Source organism: Silurus meridionalis, chromosome 7, assembly GCF_014805685.1.
Source record: "Silurus meridionalis isolate SWU-2019-XX chromosome 7, ASM1480568v1, whole genome shotgun sequence".
NCBI classification, from domain to species: Eukaryota; Metazoa; Chordata; class Actinopteri; order Siluriformes; family Siluridae; genus Silurus; species Silurus meridionalis.
Window position 1 is genome coordinate 12,083,024 of NC_060890.1, and position 23,583 is coordinate 12,106,606.

General features: G+C 37.5%; 1 protein-coding gene across 5 annotated transcripts in view; it reads left to right on the forward strand.

The window, feature by feature from the left end:
* Nucleotides 1-4: 4 nt before the first annotated feature.
* The window catches only part of spata20 (spermatogenesis associated 20), a 44,124-nt gene continuing 20,545 nt past the window's right edge, over nt 5-23,583 (forward strand). For 3 of the 5 annotated variants that reach the window (XM_046854033.1, XM_046854035.1, XM_046854037.1), the window contains exons 1-12: nt 5-259; nt 2,182-2,319; nt 3,076-3,140; nt 3,220-3,374; nt 3,933-4,076; nt 4,663-4,864; nt 5,039-5,169; nt 5,281-5,385; nt 8,019-8,093; nt 9,155-9,367; nt 10,190-10,382; nt 12,985-13,153. In XM_046854033.1, the coding sequence (XP_046709989.1) occupies nt 69-259; nt 2,182-2,319; nt 3,076-3,140; nt 3,220-3,374; nt 3,933-4,076; nt 4,663-4,864; nt 5,039-5,169; nt 5,281-5,385; nt 8,019-8,093; nt 9,155-9,367; nt 10,190-10,382; nt 12,985-13,153 (1,781 nt within the window). In that variant the 5' untranslated portion in view covers nt 5-68. The remainder of the gene's footprint in view (nt 260-2,181; nt 2,320-3,075; nt 3,141-3,219; nt 3,375-3,932; nt 4,077-4,662; nt 4,865-5,038; nt 5,170-5,280; nt 5,386-8,018; nt 8,094-9,154; nt 9,368-10,189; nt 10,383-12,984; nt 13,154-23,583) is intronic. The other 2 variants (XM_046854034.1, XM_046854036.1) reach the window with 2 other exon arrangements.

Consider the following 23,583-nt stretch of genomic DNA (forward strand, 5'->3'; position numbering starts at 1 on the left):
TTCAAAGTTCAATTTGACAGTGCCGGATTTAAGATTCTCGGGCCAGTTGTGTTGTTTTTGCGGGCTTTATGATGCTCAGGTCATGCTGGATTCGCTCCCTGTCATCTGCTGCTCTGCCCGCAACGTCCAATCTGCTCACTGGAGCTTTCTATAGCAAAGACACCACTCTGAGTCTGAGTTCTGCACAGCGGGACTGCGGACACACACCTCCACACTACCATAGACTTCTTTACTGCACTGCGTCTCAGGATCGCTTCAGGTAACAAATATGTCGCAGGTGCAATCACCAAGATCTCAGTGTATAAGTACAGTGTATGAGTACAGTGTATGAGTACAGTGTATTGGTACAGTGTTTAGTACAGTGTATTGGTACAGTACACGCTTTTTCATGCCATATGTCCCATAACCTGAAAGACACTGTGTTCCAGTTAGCAAACTACCTGCTTTTCCAGCTGTTGTATTTTGCATGCTCTCTAAGAGTTGTGATTACATCGAGGACACTGTCAGGAAGCTCATTCAGCAAAAATCTAAAGTCACATCTTGTATCAATATTATATTATAAATAATATTCCAGTGATAGATCAGCTCACCAACCTGGTCAGAAGAATGAGATCAAATCCCAGCAGCACCAAAAGCCTTACATGCAATGTATGTTTATGTAAACACTAATAATAAGCACCAAAATGTCTTGTCCTCAGACTGTCCCTTATTCTTTACATTAAAACAGAAAACAGCCTTACTAACATGTGCTGATCTAATGCTTCTAATGCAGTTTCTTTAACCAATAAAGCCAACATTGTGACATGGAGCAAGCAAGGTTGAACACTGGGGACACTTCTGGAAATACAGTGTTTTATATATATATATATATATATATATACAGTACAGACCAAAAGTTTGGACACACCTTCTCATTCAAACTGAATGCTCAGTCACACTGAAGGCATCAAGGGCTATTTGACCAAGAAGGAGAGTGATGGGGTGCTGCGCCAGATGACCTGGCCTCCACAGTCACCGGACCTGAACCCAATCGAGATGGTTTAGGGGTGAGCTGGACCGCAGAGTGAAGGCAAAAGTGCCAACAAGTGCCAAGCATCTCTCGGGGAACTCCTTCAAGACTGTTGAAGACCATTTCAGGTGACTACCTCTTGAAGCTCATCAAGAGAATGCCAAGAGTGTGCAAAGCAGTAATCAAAGCAAAAGGTGGCTACTTTGAAGAACCTAGAATATGACATTTTTCAGTTGTTTCACACTTTTTTGTTATGTATATAATTCCATATATAATTCCACATGTGTTAATTCATAGTTTTGATGCCTTCAGTGTGAATCTACAATTTTCATAGTCATGAAAATAAAGAAAACTCTTTGAATGAGGTGTGTCCAAACTTTTGGTCTGTACTATATATATATATATATATATATATATATATATATATATATATATATATATATATATATATATATATATACAGGATACACGGCCGGTTTTAGACATTTAAGCAAAATTTACAGTGACACTTTGACCCACTATTTGGAATAATGAAAATATGATTGTAGCATCTATATTCTAAAGTCGTCAGGGCGCCTGCGCTGTTCTAAGCTCAGAGTAAACAGGCTGCAAGTAATAATCCATCTTTAAATGGCGCTGAACAAGTGTATTGGTTTTGTTAGTGTTATATAGGCAGTTGCCTACTCTGCCTTTAGCTAACGCCGGCCCTGCTCGTATAGATACTACCCATATACATTCAAGTTGATGGCATTTGGCAGACACCCTTATCCAGAGAGACTTACATCTGAGCAGTTGAGAGTTAAGGGCCTTGCTCAAGGGCCCAGTAGTGGCAGCTTAATGATGCTAGGATTTGAACTTTTGACCTTCTGATCCAAAGTCCAATGTCTTAAACACTGAGCAACCACCTGCCCAAATGATCTCACACATGGCCACAGCGCAGTACGTTTACATTTGCGTTAATGGCATTTGGCAGATGCCAGAGCGAGATTTACAATTATCTCATTCATACAACTGAGCAGCTATGGGGTTAAGGGCCTTCCTCAGGGGCCAAGGAGTGCAGTTTGGTGTGGCTGAACTTATGATCTTCGGATCCAAACTCCAATGCCTTAAGCACTAAGGTACCACCTCTCCCCTAATTAACAGTCTGAAGGCCTACCTCTGTTTGACTCTAGGCTTTGTGGAGCAGCCCGTTTCAGTATGGCATCGGGGAGCGATGGACGAGAGCGTTTACGTTTGGCCAAACACACAAATCACCTGAGCAAAGAGAAATCCCCATACCTACAGCAGCATGCCCACAACCCTGTGGATTGGTGAGGAAATGCTTTTGAATGGATAAGAAACAAGTTTTATCTTTCTGTACCTATTTTCTATTTTATTGTATATTAAGTAGGGGTGACCCCCTACTTCACTAGGAGGAGCCTGATTAGACTACCAATCTCACAGTCGAATCTACGCAGAGGTGCTGTGGAAAGAGGATCATCACATTTTGGTTATATGGGGGTGCTCAGTGTCGTGTTTCACACAGAAATACCAGTTTTCTTCCAATGAGTTAATATACAGCCTATTATGATAATGTGGGAAATACAAATGTGAAAAGAGAAAAAAATAAAAAAATACAATGAAGAAAGAATATATATAAATATATATATATATATATATATATATATATATATATATATATATATATATATATATATATATATATACGCGTGAATAAACCCAACCATCCCTGTGACAGATTTAGGTTTTACTTTCCATGAGCCGTGACCATCACAGGAGCATCTTGATGACAAGGATTTAAATATGTAACAATATCTATAAAGGTATATTCTGTTCTAATTTAATTCTGTAAATTTATTTTTATTGTTTTTTGAGCAATCGATGTTGCACTGTACTTAGAGCCTGCTCGTCTGACACACACGATTTGACCAGATAGATCAGTCGACTATGGGCAAGACTTGGCTATTCTGATTTGTCTATGTAAATCCTTAGTCAGAGACACCCCTAATATTAAGTATGCGCACGTCTTTACGTAAAATTGTCCGTATGATCTTTTCAACTTTTAGGTTTCCCTGGGGTCAAGAGGCCTTCGACAAAGCAAAACGCGAAGATAAACCTATTTTTTTATCAGGTAAGCACACAATTATAAACCAGAACTCTTTTCTGTAAACCTGTCCATTTTCACATTCATATAAATGTATTTTTTTCAGTGGGCTACTCGACTTGTCACTGGTGTCACGTCATGCAGAGAGAGTCTTTCGAAGATGAGGAGATTGGCAAGATCCTCAGCGACAATTTTGTCTGTATAAAGGTTGACCGGGAGGAAAGACCTGATGTTGACAAAGTCTACATGACATTTGTACAGGTTTGATTCAGTCTGGAAAAATCTGCCTTAAGTTACAGTGTAGCACAGCTGAGTAGTAACAAACTGATACACTGACAAATGAAGCCATGTGTTTCTTAATATATACATGCATTTTGTGACGTCAGCGTTACTCACAGTATGTGCAGCTGATGGGTTGTTAAATATAAAATTTTTAAATAATCATCATTTTTTCGACATCTTTTATAAAACCTCTTATAAATATTTTTACAGAAATATTAATAGGAGCTAACTTGTTTTCACAGACACTACATAACTGTAAATGGATAAAAAAAGCAACATTATTTTGTAGTTAATGTAGAACATGTGTAATTGTTGCCAGATTGATGTATTTCAAGAAGAACACTTCAGTCCATTCTTTTAAAGGACGTTTAGCAATCTCAGAGCGCTAGCAGACTTCATTACCTGTTCTATAACAGCATTCTTTGATATGTTTATTCCTCACATAGTACTTCCTGTTGCTATCGTGTGGTTATTATGAGTAAGTAAAATACACATCAGAAATGTGTCAAGTGTCGTTTTTTCTTGTGTCATCACCAGGCAACTAGTGGAGGCGGTGGCTGGCCAATGAGTGTTTGGCTTACTCCAGATCTAAGACCATTTGTTGGGGGCACCTACTTCCCTCCAAGAGACCTTGGAGGAAGGCCTGGATTTAAAACCGTGCTTTTGCGTATTATTGAGCAGGTACAGAAAACGTTTGAATTTGTGAAGTACATTCTTAATGTGCTTCATTTTATGTTGTGTGAGCTGTTTTGTGTTGTGTTCAATAGTTAGCTGAGATTAGGTCAGAAATAGAATATAGTGTATATATTTTTACCACTGTGTCTACATAGAGATATAGAGTACATGGGGAGGCATTATGACAGAACACAGATACAAATACAGGGCAACCAAGAACTACACAGAGACCAAGTCACATAAGCGTAAGAACAAAACCACATATTATAAATATAGTATAAATAACTTATTACAAGCTGTGTTTATTTATTCTATAGTTATTTATGGTGTATATTAAATGGTAAAACATTGTTCAGCATGCTGCAGGGTGTACAATGAGTGCAGCCGAAGCAGCATTTGGGTTGAGCAGTAAGCACAAGTGTGTGAAATTAAGGCTATAACTGCAAATCACTGATTATTATTTAAATCGCAGCAAAATAAGCATCCATCATTAGTCTTATATATAGATTAAATAAACATTACAAAGAAATAGTAGATTTTAGAGGTGAATATTCTTGTCTGTTTTTCTCCTCTACACTCATACACGATTCAGTGGCAGAATAACCGAGAAGAGCTTGAGTCCAGTGGGGAACGGGTGATGGATGCTCTGCGGAAGGCCACAGCCATTTCCGCTCACTCAGAGCAAACTCTTCCTTCAGCTCTAGATGTGGCTCGCACATGTTTCCAACAGCTGGCTCACTCATATGAGGAGGAGTATGGAGGATTTAACAAAAGCCCCAAGTTCCCCACGCCAGGTAACCAGACGCTGGAATCTGAGAGAAACAGTTTCTAAGAGCTGCTGTTTCTAAAACTGGTTTTGGTATGCAGATGTATTGCGTTTACGCCAAGCAAATCATCTAGCTGTGGTTTTTCGTCTTTGCTTTACTGAATGCATTTACATGCATAGTGGCTCTAATTCTGCATTCTAGTAAACCTTATGTTCCTGATGTCATACTGGTGTGTAAATCGCACCTCCTTGGAGGGAGCAGAGGCACTGCAGATGACCCTTCACACCCTCAGAATGATGGCTTTAGGAGGAATTCATGACCATGTGGCTCAGGTAATTTACAGGCTTTGCCAAGACCTGTGGTGATAAATGTGGAAAAAACGAGACCATAAAACTGCATCAAGCTCTGTAATCTGTCTTCCTGCCTCCTTCTGTCTGTCTCAGGGCTTTCATAGGTACTCTACAGACTCGTCTTGGCACGTGCCGCACTTTGAAAAGATGTTGTATGATCAGGCCCAGCTAGCTGTAGCTTACATTACTGCATATCAGGTGGGTCTGTGTGAATATATGTGTATGTATGTATGTATGTATGTATGTATGTATATATATATATATATATATATATATATATATATATATATATATATATATATATATATATATATATATATATAAATGTGTGTGTGTGTGTGTGTGTGTGTGTGTGTGTGTGTGTGTGTGTGTGTCTGATGAACATATAGTTTGTTTTTCCTTCCTTTACATACTCCTTTTCCACCAGCATGTTTTTATTAACTGATCCGGATGGAGAGCAGTGCAAGTACAGCTTGCACAGGACTTGTATACAGTTGTGTTCAAAATTATTCAACCCCCACTGAAATTGATTGTTTTGGTCGGTTTGACATTGATTATGATCATTCAGTCATCCTGCTTACAATTAAATCAAAGAGGCACGTGTAGGTCAGACAAATATAACATAACATTTATAATGAAATAACCACAAATGTCTTTTCTGAGCTCACATCGTTATCAGTTTTATTCAACCCCCAAGTGACATTCAATCTTAGTACTTAGTACAACATCCTTTTACAGTAATAACAGCTTTTAAACGTGAAGCATAGCTTGACACAAGTGTCTTGCAGCGATCTACGGGTATCTTCGCCCATTCATCATGGGCAAAAGCCTCCAGTTCAGTCACATTCTTAGGCTTGTGCACTGCAACTGCTTTCTTTAAGTCCCACCAGAGGTTCTCAATCGGATTTAAGTCTGGTGACTGCGATGGCCACTTCAAAATGTTCCAGCCTTTAATCTGCAACCATGCTCTAGTGGACTTGGAGGTATGCTTGGGATCATTGTCCTGTTGAAAGGTCCAACGTCTTCCAAGCCTCAGGTTTGTGACGGACTGCATCACATTGTCATCAATATCTCCTGGTACTGAAGAGAATTCATGGTACCTTGCACACGCTGAAGCTTCCCAGTACCTGCAGAAGCAAAACAGCCCCAAAGCATGATTGACCCCCCGCCATGCTTCACAGTAGGCAAGGTGTTCTTTTCTTCATAGGCCTTGTTCTTCCTCCTCCAAACATAGCGTTGATCCATGGGCCCAAACAGTTCTAATTTTGTTTCATCAGTCCACAGAACACTATCCCAAAACTTCTGTGGTTTGTCCACATGACTTTTGGCATACTGCAGTCGACTCTTCTTATTCTTTGGGGACAGCAAGGGGGTGCGCCTGGGAGTTCTGGCATGGAGGCCTTCATTACGCAGGGTGCGCCATATTGTCTGAGCAGAAACTTCAGTACCCACATCTGACAAATCTTTTCTCAGTTCCTCAGCAGTCACACGGGGACTTTTCTCCACTCTATGCTTCAGGTAGCGCACAGCAGTCGAAGTCAGCATCTTCTTTCTGCCACGACCAGGTAGCGTTTCAACAGTGCCCTTTGCCTTGAATTTGCGAATGATGCTTCCTATGGTGTCTCTTGGTATGTTTAACATCTTTGCAATCTTCTTATAGCCATTGCCCTTCCTGTGAAGAGTAATCACCTGTTCTCTTGTCTTCCTGGACCATTCTCTTGACCTCACCATGTTTGTAACCACACCAGTAAATGTCTAGAAGGAGCTGAGTATCACAGTCATTTTAAAGCTGCCTAATTGGTGCTTATTAGGCTTTATTGCTGCTCCCTGATATCCACAGGTGTTTTCAATACCTGATTGAAAACACTTCATTGAACCTCTGTTCTTCAGAGTGGTAGTCTTTAAGGGGTTGAATAATTATGTCAATGAAGAATTCACAAAAGAAACATTTACTACTGTATTACAAAACTAATTGATGTCATTTTAGTTGCATATGGTTCTTTAAGAAGTCCTTGTAGGATTTCATTCTGAATACAATTACAAATGTACACTAAATTCCCTAAAACCATTTACAGCATTGGGGGTTGAATAATTTTGAACACAACTGTAGCAGACAATTCACACACGTGATTTTATAAACACCTAACTGTGATATTCTATAAGGAGATATTTATTTTGTATAAATATGTATGTAGCATAAATTTGGTTTCAGCAGCAAAAGAAGTTGTGAAGAAGCCTTTTTCGTCCTACTGATTTTATGTCGGAGAGAAAAGAGAGGATGGTGAGGAAATTGTTTATATAAGTAGTAAAGTGCTGCTATTTAAAAAGAATCCTTAAAGAGTAGTTAATACAGCCTGATTCAAATTATTTTCTATAACAACATGACAGAAGGGTTTTTTCTCTCTTGTGTTAGAAAAAACATACTGACAAAAGTCCTGAAAATTCATTTCACATGTGTTAAATAACCATGTACACACCGAAACTTAACTTCACTCAATGTTCATATGTTATTTCTTGGTTAAATGAAATTTGTAATATGTTTAAATTATCTTTAGATTATATCTAGTGTCTGCCATTAAAAGTCCCAGTGAACGAGCTGTTATAACGTCCCACTGTGTTTTATATTTTTTCCATATCATGTTAAGTAGGTTTGTTATAACCTTTTAATAAAATAACTATTTAACTAATGTGTTGTGTTTGTTTGTTTGGTTACTTTTATAAATGATCCAGTTATAAAGGTATAATCCGGTAATAAAGCCTGGTACTCCATTAAAACTATGACTTGGCTCAGCACACAGATGATGTGGTACTGTTGCTGCTCTTTATTACAGGTGTCTGGTGAGCGCTTATTCGCAGATGTGTCCCGCGATGTGTTGCACTACGTCTCCAGAGACCTCAGCCACCAGGTGCGCCATCGTCCTTCTTCTTCGCGCTTACTTGCAATTGCCTTGCTGAGTTACAGTAAGCCGATGCAGGGAAAAAATCATTACACATTTTATGCTCATACCTCGTTCATGTACTTGTAATGAAAAATGTTTCACTGTCAGTGAATGAAAGCCAATTAAAATCCTTTGAATTAGGGATATATTTTTTTTTATGATTTATGAACTGATTAGATCTCCTCACCCTAATGTACCACATGTGTTTTTTTTTTTTTATATATATATATATATATATATATATATATATATATATATATATATATATATATATATATATATAGTTTTTTTTTTTTTTTTTACATGAGCTTTTGTGGCAGAGGTCAGATTTCATTCAGTTTCACTAAAAGGATTGAGGTTATATCACGTGGGTTAGCAAAAGCTTCAGTCTTGTAGGATCTATTTTAATAAGGTGTCCTGGGATTGTCCAGAGCTCTCAGCAGATCTATTTAATTAATCCACATGTATGATGTCCTAACTACTTTTGGATAGAATAATATAATTATTATATTGTTGTATTAGCATAAGTGTATTGCAAGCGTGTATTTTATATATATATATATATATATATATATATATATATATATATATATATATATATATATATATATATATATATATATATATATATATATATATATATATATATATATATATATATATATACTTTTATAGATGTAAATATGTAATAGTAAAATGTTAATACAGTACTGTATACATAAAATAGCATTTTGGGGTGGCGTCCGTTTATAGCGGTTTTTCGTTTATCGCGGGCGGGATTATTGTATATAAAACTATATATATATATATATAAACATATATATATATATATATATATATATATATATATATATATATATATATATATATATATATATAAACAAATATATAGTTTTTGGTTTATCGTGCTATCCGCGAGAGACTGGGAAAATCAGCTAAACAAATTAGTTAGAGGGGAGGGTAACTGGTGATTACTGTATATATAAAAAAGCTGAATAAATGTTATTATCCTGTGCTGCCCCCTGCAGTCTGGTGGCTTCTGTAGCGCTGAGGATGCAGACTCTCTGCCCACAGCTGAGTCCAAAAAGAAAAGGGAGGGAGCGTTCTGTGTGTGGACAGCTGCCGAGATCAGGAAGCTGCTTTCAGACACGGTGCAGGAGGCCACTGGGGGTGCAACGCAAGCTGACATCTTTATGCATCATTATGGAGTTAAAGACCAAGGCAATGTACAGCCAGAGCAGGTCAGGTTTACTGACGATTAAATATAAAAGGTTCAGCAGCGTGCTGTGTGTTGAGGAAAAATTATCCAAATACCGAAATAAAAATAAAATACAGTGAAATGAATACATGAGCACAATTTGCACATATTCAGACTTCAGATATATGGACGCTGCACTATATAAATACTTGTGTGTAATACGCGAGTATTACACACCTATAACCTATATAGTTAACCTATATAGTTATAGGTCATAACTCACTTAGAAATGTGAGTGAAAAGTCGGTAAGCATTGGTGAAGTTCTTGAACAGATCAAGAAACCCGATGGATCTTCACTAGTCCCAGATTTCTGTGCAAATGTCATGTGTCCATACTAACACATTTTGAGATATTAACAAAAACATTTTTTTTTACATTTTTCAATAAACGTTAACTTTTTGTGTAACATTAACAGCAGTCTCATTCTTTAATTCGATCATTCCTATTCTCACCCACTAGGCAGCTCAGCCCTCTTTGTGTGTAATGTAACATGCTTCCTCACCTGTCCATGCCGCTGCCTCCACAACAGCATACCACATTTATTAACTGCTACATTACAGGGCAGCATAACACACTCAAGGAAATCTCTTCCTCATACACACCTTTTGTTGTCTAGTGTCACTGTCTGAATCTATTCCACTCCATCCTGTGCTGAGGCAAAGTCAAAATCCACAATCTCCTGAATGCTTTTTTTTGTTGTTCCATTTGGGAACCACCTTATACAAAACCTTAGCGTTTGTTTGTATGCATATGCACACATCATCTGGACTTTTGTTCCTCTTTTGGTTTTGTGTGTACCTGTAGGATCCACATGGAGAACTGCAGGGTCAGAATGTGCTGATTGTGCGATATTCAGTGGAGCTCACTGCTGCACACTTTGGCCTGAGTGTGAACAAGCTGAGTGAAGTGCTGGCCAGCACCAGGGAGAAATTGGCCGATGTGCGAAGATCACGGCCTCCACCTCACCTGGACACTAAGATGTTGGCCTCGTGGAATGGTATGATCCAAAAGCTACTTCATTTTTTTCTATATTAGTCTTTTTACTGAGGCTTATGCGGCGATTAAGGAAGGTAACCAGACTCAGTTAAGCAGTGGTCCCCAACCCCCCAAAATCAATTGTTACCGGGCTGCACAGAAAGAATACATAACTTACATTATTTCTGTTTTATTTATCATCTGATTCTGAATGATGTTTTATTTTGGAAAATTACCGGATTCTCTCCGCCACATCTGTCTATGACTCACTCTTGATGCATGTCAAGATGCATGCGGTCACATGTCTTACTTTGTTGTATTTGTCCACCACACCTTAAAGGCCGTCCCTTAAAATTATTGTCTGATATTAAACTGGTCTGTGTTGCAAAAAAGGTTGGGGACAACCTGAGTTAAGGCACAACACTACAAGCACAGCAACTTTAGCTGCATGAATCCTTTTTCAGATAGTAATATTTTAATAAAATATTAAAAGTGTTTAATAATTCTCATCTGTTTGTGACCACTGTGTCATTTAAAACTCTTTAAATCTTTAATGATGTGTTTAAACCCCACCCATTTGAGTCAAACACATCATATAATATATGGCTGAAAAGTTATCTTTCCTTTAAATCACAATTTTTAAAAACTAAATTATTAACATTCATTTATTTATCCATTCATGATTATTAAGCCAAAATACTTTATACTTATTTTATTTATTTACTTTATTTTTATCATTATATTTTATTACATTTAACTACATGTCGTACTCTGTATGAAAGTGTATGTGACAAATGAAATTTGAATTTGAAATGACAACAGATTACCAATATCAAAAAAAAAATATGATCCTACAAGCTGTTCTGTAAGCGTCACTCTACTTGGCTTCGTGTTGAAATGCACATTTTAATTCTAACATTTTAAATAAATAAAAAAAAGATTTATCTCTATTAAGTATGCTAATTTATGGATTTATGGATGTGGTAAAGGAGGACATGCAGGTAGTTGGGGTGAAGAGACAGATGTAGATGGCAGGGGGGGTATGGAGACGGATGATCTGCTGTGGCCCCTAATGAAAGAACCTGAAAGATGAAGTATGCTAATTTATGCAAATCTGATGACACGAAACATTTAAACAATTAGACAAAACATCAATAAAAAATACACTTGTAAGACTATCAGTAGTTGATGAAGATTGTAATATCTATTGTTACTATTGTATTAAGTGCAATAGCACCACTATTTGCACATTTTCTTGAGACAGACTACTGCAGTGCCACTTTTTTCTTACAATGCATTCTGTTCTGTGCACATGCTGAGGTAATGAAAGGCTATCAACACCTTTATAGAGATCCTGGTCCTTTTAGGGCTCTGCATGTGATTTTGACTCCTATTGTGATTAATGAAATGATTTTTGTTTTTTGAAGAAATATTAGATATTGTTTAATCACAGCAGTCTTGGGTCCAATACATGCCATTACTTTTCTAATTCACTAAGGTTGTATCTGTATTTCAAAAAGGAACTTGCAGAAATCAAGGAAGCATGGCTTTTCACATATTACAACGGCTCTTAGCATTAGTGACAATTTTATAAGCCTTGTGTTTACTATCATCTGTGTAAAAAACAGTTTTAATAAGCTTATCTGCATGGCAAAGCTATGCCTTTTTGTTGTTGTTGAGGAAATAAGCAATTGATCAGAGTCTATAAGTAAGAAAGTGCAAAATTGGCATCAGGATTAAAGATGGGGGAATTTAAGAGATGAGCTAGTTCAGAGACGGGCTAAGCAAACGCTTAAGCTTATTTTGGGCGTGTAGTCAAAATATGCATTCATCTGCCTTTAGTTTAAGTGCCAGATTTTCTTGAGTGTATTAGGAGTAACATTAGTCTAGACCATTGCCTTTAATCATAAAATATGTCTGTAAAAGAAAATATTTACTGCAAATAAACATTTTTTTTATGCTGTCAAATGTGATATGATGTAATTTACAAATAAAATGTTTAATATATGGTGATATATAAATAAAAGGAAAACCATTCAAATGAATAAATCTTGTTTAAAAGAAACGTCTATTAGCTGTCCAGCATATTTCCAGTATATTGCTATGCTAATTTTTTTTGCTGTAATTCTCACAATAATTACTGTGGAAAAAGCACTTGATCCAGCACTATTATTTAGTTTATTTATTAATTTGTTATGTCTTAGTTTGTTTGTTTGTTTTGGTAGACACTATGGTTTAACAGTCAAGGTGATGAAATTCGAATGTTGGTTATAAACTATTATATCACACCGTTAAGAAGCTTTTCCGAGTTGTGGAATTATAAAATAATTTTGTGTGAATTCATATTAACGTGAAATGTGATTTTGAAATTGACAAAAAGCTGACTTAGCATTCATCTGATCAATTTATGGTTCACTTTATTTAAATTCTTTTTTGTTTGTTAAATGAAAACCTTTTCTGGACTTTTGTAGTTTAGGGTCACTTAAATCTAAGTAATTATAACTAAAGTCTGAATAGCACTGTGTGAATTCGCTGTAATTAACCCTCACTGTGTGAGGTCAAATCTACAAATGGCTGAGTGTGTTGAATAGATGATTGACATTTAGCTTTCTATATTGTACCAGGGCTGATGCTGTCAGGATTTGCCCGTGTGGGGGCAGTATTAGGAGACCAGACTCTGCTTCAGAGAGCAGAACAGACTGCACAGTTTCTCCAAAGGCACCTGTGGGATGAAGAGGGCCAGCGCATGCTACACTCATGTTACCGAGGTGACGACATGGAGGTCGAGCAAACGTAAGGGACATTCCTTTATTCTCCCCCAAGACTAGATTACACATTTGCAGAGAAAGAGCAGTAGATGCAAACCAGCATTAGATCGCTGTGTTATACACAAAGGTATGAGATGACTCTTATCATTAAAGTGCTGTTTAATTTACTCAGTTTGTGAAATGTGTGTGTCTCACAATACACTCATATAAAGGGAAGGTTTTTGTATGGATCTGGTATGGTAGTATGTAGTGAGTCCAGACTGTTGCAGACAAAATGTGTTTTTGTTTATTGAAGAAAACTAGCACACATTCCATACTGTTTTCAATTGCACTCACTATTCATAATTGTCTTTGTAGAGGTAGAAATAACCCAGATTCGGTCAAAAACAAATGCACATGGCATTTTCAGTCTCTTTTCTTGTTTTTCTGTGCTTTTAGCTAAATGCTCATCAAAGAGTTATATAAGACTACTGACCTTGGTCCACAACAATTTCAGTCTTTTTGACTTTGTTATTAGGTTTTGCATCAGTGATGTGTGTGATGTCTTTGCTAAGTTTCATGTTGAAGTCCATCACAACCTTATGCCAGCGTTCATATCCAGCCATTACAACCCAATGAGTTATTCTATTGTAAAGCTATTGTTAAAGGCTGTCGGAAATATACATATAATAAAAATGAAGTATGAAAATGTTGTAAGACATTTTCCTAAAAAAAATTTAATTTCTGCTATTCATGCAGACTTCTGGGACAGCCACAATTTGATTTGCCATTGTCTGAGATCAGGATCTGGACAACAACAGTCAATTCTATTTGAATTATTTATTGCGCTTCATTGTGTATGGAACAGCAGATCTTTTTTCTATACATAATAACGATGCTGCATACAGAATAAAAAATTATGTTTCTAGACGCAAGGCCCATAATGATTTTAGAACAAGAACTATGTATTTTGCACAGTTGGATCTTAACTCTAAATCTTGGTATACAACTGGCAATGCATTTCATTTACATGATACAAAATACGCTTTTATTTTGGTTATTTCTAAATATGATGTGTTGGGGAAAACACTAGGGAAAAAATACAAATAAAATACTTATACAATTATTAGGTTTTAGATTACAAGTAAGATACATTTAACAGGGGACCTCTAAATACTACTACTATCTAAAGTAACTACAGGTCTACAAGTCTACCATAATTTGACAAACACCCCTTTTGTCAGGAAAATAATAAAACAATGAAATAGTTTGATAGTTTAATATATTTAAGTCTTGTGGGTAAGCGTTTTTTTGTTTACAGTTTTTTACAGGAAGATGTGTCAAAGTCATTCCATTTAATGTTGATAGCTTCAAACTGTTGCTGAGTACCGTAATTTCCGGACTATAAAGCGCACGCACTGAATTTTAAAATATTTGTATTTTTAACCAAATAAGCCACACCTGTGTATAAGCCGCACACTAATGAAACTAATGAACTTTACACAGGCTTTAACGAAAGACACGCTACACACGGTGTCTTCTTCTTCTTCTTTCGGCTTTTCCCATTAGGGGTCGCCACAGCGGATCATCCGTCTCCATACCACCCTGTCCTCTACATCTGCCTCTTTTACACCAACTACCTGCATGTCTTCCCTCACCACATCCATGAACCTCCTCCTTGGCCTTCCTCTTTTCCTCCTACCTGGTGGCTCCATCTTCAGCATTCTTCTACCAATATAATTCATGTCCCTTCTCTGCACATGTCCAAACCATCTCAATCTCGCCTCCCTCAACTTGTCACCAAAACATCCTACATGTGCTGTCCCTCTAATAAACTCATTTCTAATCTTGTCCATCCTCGTCACTCCCAACGAAAACCTTAACATCTTCAGCTCTGCTACCTCCAGCTCCACCTCCTGTCTTTTACTCAATGCCACTGTCTCTAATCCATACAACATCGCAGGTCTCACCACAGTCCTATAAACTTTCCCTTTCATTCTTGCAGATACCCTACTATCACAAATCACTCCTGTCACTCTTCTCCACCCACTCCACCCTGCCTGCACTCTTTTCTTTACTTCTCTAACACACTCTCCATTACTTTGCACTGTTGACCCCAGGTACCTGAACTCCTCCACCTTCTCCACCTCTTCTCCCTGCAACCGCATCACTCCACTGCCCTCCCTCTCATTCACACACATGTACTCTGTCTTACTCCTACTGACTTTCATTCCCCTTCTCTCCAGCGCATATCTCCACCTCTCCAGGCTCTTCTCAACCTGCTCTCTACTCTCACCACAAATCACAATATCATCTGCAAACATCATAGTCCAGGAGACTCCTGTCTGACCTCGTCCGTCAACCTGTCCATCACCACTGCAAACAGGAAAGGGCTCAGGGCCGATCCTTGATGCAGTCCAACCTTCACCCTGAACCAGTCTGTCGTACCTACTGCACACTTCACTGCCGTCACACTGTCCTCATACATGTCCTGCACCACCCTCACATACTTCTCTGACACACCTGACTTCCTCATACAATACCACAACTCCTCTCTTGGCACTCTGTCGACGCTTTCTCTAAATCCACAAATACACAATGCAATTCCTTCTGTCCTTCTCTATACTTCTCCATCAACATCCTCAAAGCAAATAAGGCATCTGTGGTGCTCTTCCTCGGCATGAAACCATACTGTTGCTCACAGATGGTCACCTCTTCTCTCAGCCTGGCTTCCACTACTCTTTCCCATAACTTCATGGTGTGACTGATCAACTTAATTCCCCTGTAGTTACTGCAGGTCTGCACATCTCCTTATGCTTAAAGATCGGTACCAGCACACCTTCTCCATTCCTCAGGCATCCTCTCCCTTCCAGAATCCTGTTAAACAATCTGGTTAAAAACTCCACTGCCATCTCTCCTAAACATCTCACGCTTCTACCGGTATGTCATCTGGTCCAACCGACTTTCCATTCTTCATCCTCTTAATCGCTGCTCTCACTTCCTCCTTACTAATCCTATCTACATCCTGCTTCACCAACTCCACATCCTCCAACCTTCTCTCTCAGTGATTTTCCTCATTCATCAGCTGCTCAAAATACTTCCTCCACCTTCTTAACACACTCTCCTCACTAGTCAACACATTTCCCTCTCCATCCTTTATTGCTCTAACTTGCAGTACATCCTTCCCAGCTCGGTCCCTCTGCCTGGCCAATCGGTATAAATCCTTTTCTCCTTCCTTAGTGTCCAACCTCTTATACAGCTCCTCATATGCCTTTTCCTTGGCTTTTGCCACATCCCTTTTTACCTGCTGCCGCATCTCCTTGTACTCCTGCCTACTTTTCTCATCACTCTGTCGATCCCACTTCTGTTTTGCCAACCTCTTTCCCTAATGCTCTCCTGCACTTCCTCATTCCACCACCACGTCTCCTTGTCTTGCTTTCTATTTCCAGATGTCACACCAAGTACTTTTCTAGCTGCCTCCTCATCACTCCTGCAGTAGTTGCCCAATCATCCGGCACCTCTTCACCACCACCAAGCCCCTGTCTGACCTCTTCCCTGAACCTCACACTACACTCTTCCTCCTTCAGTTTCCACCATCTTATTCTTCTTTCAATCCTTACTTTCCTCCTCTTCTTCTTCGCCTCCAAAACCATCCTACAGACCACCATCCGATGCTGTCTAGCTACACTGTCCCCGCCAACACCTTACAGTCTCCAATCTCCTTCAGGTTGCATCTCCTGCATAGCACATAGTCCACCTGTGTGCACCTTCCTCCACTCTTATCGTCACCCTATGATCCTCCTTCTTCTTAAAATACGTGTTCACCACTGCCATTTCCATCCTTTTAGCAAAATCTACCACCATCTGCCCTTCCACATTCCTCTCCTTAAAACCATACCTACCCATCACCTCCTCATCACCTCTGTTCCCTTCACCTACATGCCCATTAAAGTCTGCCCCAATCACCAATCGTTCTTTCTTAGGTACACCATCTACCACTTCATCTAATTCACTCCAGAATCTTTCCTTTTCCTCCATCTCACAGCCAACTTGTGGAGCATAGGCACTGATGACATTTATCATCATCCTTCAACTTCCACCTTCACGATCATCACCCTATCAGAAACTCTCTTCACCTCTACTACACTCTTACTGTACTCTTCCTTCAGAATCACCCCTACACCATTTCTCTTCCATCCACACCATGATAAAACAGTTTAAACCCACCTCCAATGTTCCTGGCCTTACTCCCTTTCCACTTGGTCTCCTGAACACACAGCATATCTACCTTTCTCCTCTCCATCATATCAGCTACTTCTCTCCCTTTACCCGTCATAGTACCAACATTTAAAGTACCACTCTCCTACACTGCTCCTTTTCCTGCCGTCTCTGTAGACGTCGTCCTCCTCTCCTTCTCCTCCTTGACCAACAGTAGCCCAATTTCCACGGTACCCTGTCGGCTAACGATACCTGTGGCGGTCGTTGTTAACCCGAGCCTCGACCGATCCGGTATGAAATTCTCATTTGTGATCCGCATATTTGATTTGGCACATGTTTTACGCTGGATGCCCTTCCTAACGCAACCCTCCCCATTTACCCGTGCTTGGGACCGGCACTAAGAGTGCACTGGCTTGTGCCCCCCTAATGGCTGGGTTACGCTACACACAGTGTAACGGGTGAAATATGTTGCGCTTCCTTTAGGAGCATAGCGGTATTTTGGGGATAGCATGCCACTGCATTTTTCCAGTATTACTGCGTGTGTGCAAGACGAGAATTATGTCATTATTTTCTGATGCTCATTTCTAAGTTTCTTTGACTAACCCGTAACGCTGTTGCCAAGAGAAAAAAAAAAAAAGCACGAGTTTTGGAAACCTGTCTGTGCTTATATGATTTCTGTTGCAACTGGAGTTAAAGAGCTATCCCTTCACCCTGACTCAACGCGTTACAACGGCTTGTATCTAAACAGTAGCCGACCAAGAAAGTCATTGTTTACTGTCTTCTTCCTTCCTTTAACAACTATTTCTTTTGGGAGTTTATCTTTTGGCATCGTCATGCGTTTAGGTTTATTTTTTCTCCCAATGCTGTGCAGCTCAGAACACAGGTGAGGTGCGTTTTTTCGTTTCCGTTCAGAAATTTCATTGGTCTAATGTTATGGGGTTCAGTTTTTTGGCTTGAAGTTTGTGAAACCGGGAAAAACCTAGGAAAAATTCATAAATAAGCCGCTTCGTTGTTTAAGCCGCAGGGTTCAAAAAGTGGGAAAAAAGTAGCGGCTTATAGTCCAAAAAATACGATAGTTTTTTTTGTAAATTTTTGTATTATTTTCTTGTCCACTTTGCATTAGTAGACAAGAAGACTATATAATAGAATTTCCTGCTTCCAGCTTTTTCCCAAATAGTTAATTTTGGCAAAAATTAAAGGCGCAAATGGTGGCTAAAGAAGTCTCCGAAGTGCATTTGATGATTTTTCTGTGTAATGTTTTTTTTTCCCAATGATTTGTTGTCAAGGCCATTAAAGTATTAGTAGCAAATATTTATTATTCTAGTATGCAAAGTAGCCAACACATCCCTTTATTCCTTTATTCCCCAAACACAAAATGCTTCATAACCTGTGGTTGAAATTAATTTTTGGCAAACACTCATCTTCTCGCCTATCTTTTTACACTTATATGCACAGTGTGAAAGAAGAGGAAGATGCTTTTTCTCAGGACAAAGAGAATGGTTTTGAGCAGTCGGTTTATCTCAGGGTTTCATGCCAATTAATAATGAATCAGCATATTCCTCTTCTTGTTCAGAGCAGCAACAGAGATATTCTTGGCTGAGCATTCTATTATCTAACTAATTTACACCCTGAAGTCTGAAGATAAAACAGATTACAGTTAATAAACAATAGTATAAATGTACTACTCTGAAACATCTCTCAGTGGTGAATATTTATTTTTCATATTCTGGAATTTACATAAGTGCCAGGCATATTTTGGAGCTTATGCAAGTAAACAAATTGATATTAATGGACACTGGGTGTCTGGTTATGAATATTCAACAATAGTGGGCATTCTTAGTGAAACACGCTGAGTCCGAGAGGCCACGTTTTCACAGTACATTCTGGATAGTGCCTGTCAAAAGTTTGAAAGCGCCTAGTTTTTTATTGTTGTTGTGCCACATTCATGTTCCTTCTGTTTATATGCAACAAACTAGCTAAAAGCCAAAAACACACAAGTTGTACAGTGAACGAAAATTCTGTGAACAGATGAATCAAAATCTGACATTTTTTACTCTAACAGATGGACTAATGTACGACAGAACAGGTGAAAATATGTTACAAGACTGAATTATGCCCACACTCAAACATTGAGATGAATGCTTTATGGTTTTATATTGTTTTGGAGCAGAGAAGTTTGGAAACTTATTCCAGGTTAAAGGAATACTGAACCAACATGGCTACCATTCCATACATCAACTGCATGCAATTTCGTCTGGACCGTGGCTAATGGGAACCAACTTCACAATACAACAAGACAAAAGACAAGAAAAATCCTGATGTGTCCTATATCAGGAACAGCCTGCCCAGTCTCTGCACCTAAATCCTATTAAATTGCTATGGGATGAACTGGATTGCAAACTCAGACATAAATATCCAACTAGTGAAGAATAGCTTTGACAAGTTTTATAAGAGGCATGGCAAAGTATTTCAGCTAAATAAACATTCTGTCCGTATGCAGAGAGTTTGTAAAGCTTTTATTCATGCTAAGGGAGATTTTTTGCAATGAATATGAAGTTTAAAATGTGTACAGTTTTAATATATTTGTTTGGTCAACATAAATCTTAATACCATTAAATTACCCAGTTTGTTGCATACAAACTAAAAGAACATGCATGTGTCTCTTGAAAATAGATAAAAGACTTGTTGTTTCCAAACTATTGACTGGACAAAGTGTGAGCATGTTTTAGAGAGTAAATGTTCATAGATACATGAAAATATGCATTTATATTCTATTTTAAAATGTTGTACTTATTTTAAGAGTATTCATACAAGGAAGCCCCACACAAGGTTATATGCAAATAGGTAGCAAACGTTGCAAAAAATTAATATATGTAGATTTTTATTTCCAGTAAATTGTTGACACACATTCCGCCTTATGGTAGTTGAGTGTACTCAATTGTTAATATATAGACTCATTGTCCAATTTATTAGGAACATCTGTATACCTGCACAGATACAGGCCAAGAGCCTCAGGTAATGTTCACAATGAATATCAGAGTAAAAAAAAGTGTGATCACAGTGACTTTGAGTGTGGCATGCATATGTCAGAACCAGAAACTGCTGATCTCCTGGGATTTTTAAACTGAACAGTCTCTAGAGTTTACACAAATTGTGAAAAGCCAAAAAAAAAAAAATAAAACCTTGAGTGAGGATCAATACTCTGGGTGGAAATACGAGGGGTCATAGAAAATGACCAAATTGGTTTGAGCTGCCAGGAAGGATACAGTAACAAATATATTTACCCTTTACATCCATGGTTTGCAGAAAAGCATGCACAAAGCATTAAATCTTGTGGTAGACGAGCTGTAGAAGTGTAGAAGACCACATCAGGTTCTATCCCTGTGAGCCAATAACAAGAATCTGAGGGTATCATGCTTACATGGTTACCAAAACTGTGCAAAAAAATGACTCATTGTAAATTTGTGAGATTTTTTGACAAATCTTTGTGGCATTATGTGAAGGTTTTATTTTGCCTATTCCAAAATTGGTATGCAGACTAATACCAGATTTGCCAGACTTTCAAATGATGAATTGTTATTTATTATGGAACTGGGAGCCACTCACACAGTTGTGCTTGTTTGTCCAAAACACACACTGAGTTATTTGCTATTCAGACTTTAAATTTAAGTGGTGTTTTTTTTTTCATCTGCAGTATTTACTCTGGCTAAGTGCGCCAGTGTGCCATTTGAGGGTATTATTAAATTTACAAATATGACATTATGAAATATGAACTAAATAATAATATAAATTGTCCAAAAGCAGGCACAATGTTTCCATCTCCATAAATAACTCACTGGCACTGTCTGTGTGTTTACTAGAGACCTCAGAGGTGACCACTTTTAATTCCTGATATGAAAATATCATTTATCTACATATAAAAATGATTTATCTTAGTGTCTTTTTTATGTTCTGGTACTGTATGTGGGGGTGAATGCCATATCACAAAATTGAGATAGATTTGTGGAGATGAATATAATTATCATGCCCATTAGAATTAACCATATTTTCCATGCTGTAGAATTTTGACTATTTATTGTGTCTTATTGCATATAGTATTCAAATCATCTGCACTCACACACACATATATATATATATATATATATATATATATATATATATATATATATATATATATATATATATATATATATATATATATATATATATGTGTGTGTATGTATATATATATATATATATACACACACACATACACACACATAGAAGGGTGATATAGGCCGTTAAAAGGATGCGTGTGTGTGTATACTGTATATGTATGTATGTATATATATATATATATATATATATATATATATATATATATATATATATATATATATATAAAATCATACATACACACATATATATACATATATATATATATATATATATATATATATATATATATATATATATATATATATATATATATATATATATATATATATATATATGTGTGTGTGTATATATATATATATATATACATACACACACATACATACACACATAGAAGGGTGATATAGGCCGTTAAAAGGATGCGTGTGTGTGTATACTGTATATGTATGTATGTATATATATATATATATATATATATATATATATATATATATATATATATATATATATATATATATAAAATCATACATACACATATATATGCATACATACAGAAGGGTAATATAAGGCTTAAAATGGATGCAATTGGAATCTTTTGCAGAAGGCGTTCTAATTAACAAAAATGTTTGGCAATCTCAAGCGGAAGCAAGTAATTTTAATAATCTAAATGGGCAACCCAGAAAATCAGATTAAGCACCTGCGTAGGTCTGAATGTAGAGAATGTATCCTGCCTATCTATTAAATTATCTTTTAAATTTAATTGATCGATATAACTCTTAATACAGCCCTTGACGTGCAATATGCTTTTGTATTGACTCTTTATTTTTTCGTCGCGAATTTTCCTTCTGCAACACAGAAATCTATTGTATCGTCAGAATGTAAATATGGTTGAAAGAGCTGACTTGCTGTTGTGCTTTCGGGAGCCACTACACACACTACTCTTTGTCTATAGTGGCAAGAACCTGAAATTCTGCACATCAAGCTGCTCTTAATTTGCCCTGTTCTGCTACTGGAGGACTTTTTCTTCTCTGAATCTGAAAGCAGAGGCAGACTGGTTGATTCGATTACATGAAAGACGACGCTGGAGCACGTCTGTCAATTGTGTAGCTGCTCCACTTGATTTCTTTCTTGAAAAAGAATCATTTCCTTTCTCTGCTTAACCTTCTGAATGTTCTACATGGCAAATCAAAGTCCATCCTTCAGAGTCACACTGGGGATTATTTGACAGGTGAGGAGACAGTTGAAAAAAAGGCAAATGGAAATCCTGTATGAGTTGAATGGAATTAGAGTCAGATTTTTGCTGTAATGTCTGAGTCAGATACAATGATGGGAAGTTTACAGGAAGTAAATAATTCCTTATATATCTGATTATTCTATGTAGCCTGTGTGTTGCATCAAGAAGAAGTTAACACATGCCCCATGATATTTATTTTGCGTTTACATACCATACCTCAGACCTTGTGTAGAGACCATGTATACAGACTTTGAATTAATGGGTACACTCTCTACAGGAGAAAGATTTGTCTGCATTTTGAGGAAGTTACATCAACAGAGGCCAGAAGGAATAGACAACAATCATAGCACTGACCGCTCATTTAAAGATTGACTGGATAGGTTTGATGTAATTTTACAAAGCTAATGCGCAACATCCACTTTGGGCAAACTACAAAAACAGAAAGTATGGTTTCTGGGCTCTGCATATGAGCAAAGAAACCATTTTCCATTGCTGTGCAGCATGATGTTAAGATGGTTTCAGACAGTAATTAATATAAACAGTTTGCTACAATAGTTTAGGGCTACAATTGCCATGAACTGTTCTGCACTTACTGATGCACTTCAGTCCATCAGTAAACAGTTGATTACCTGAGCAGTGATGGCACTATAATGAATGGACATTCGGTGCCACCAAGATGAGGTGGGGTTGCTTTTCGAGTCTTGTTTCTCTCAAGGTTTTTTCCTTATACCATCTCAGGGAGATTTTCTTGCCACTTTTGCTACTGACTCACTAATCAAGAATAAAAGTATTGTGACTAATTTATGTCGCTTAAATGTATATTTGCAATCTATTAAATTCTGTAAAGTTGCTTTGGGACAGTGTTTATT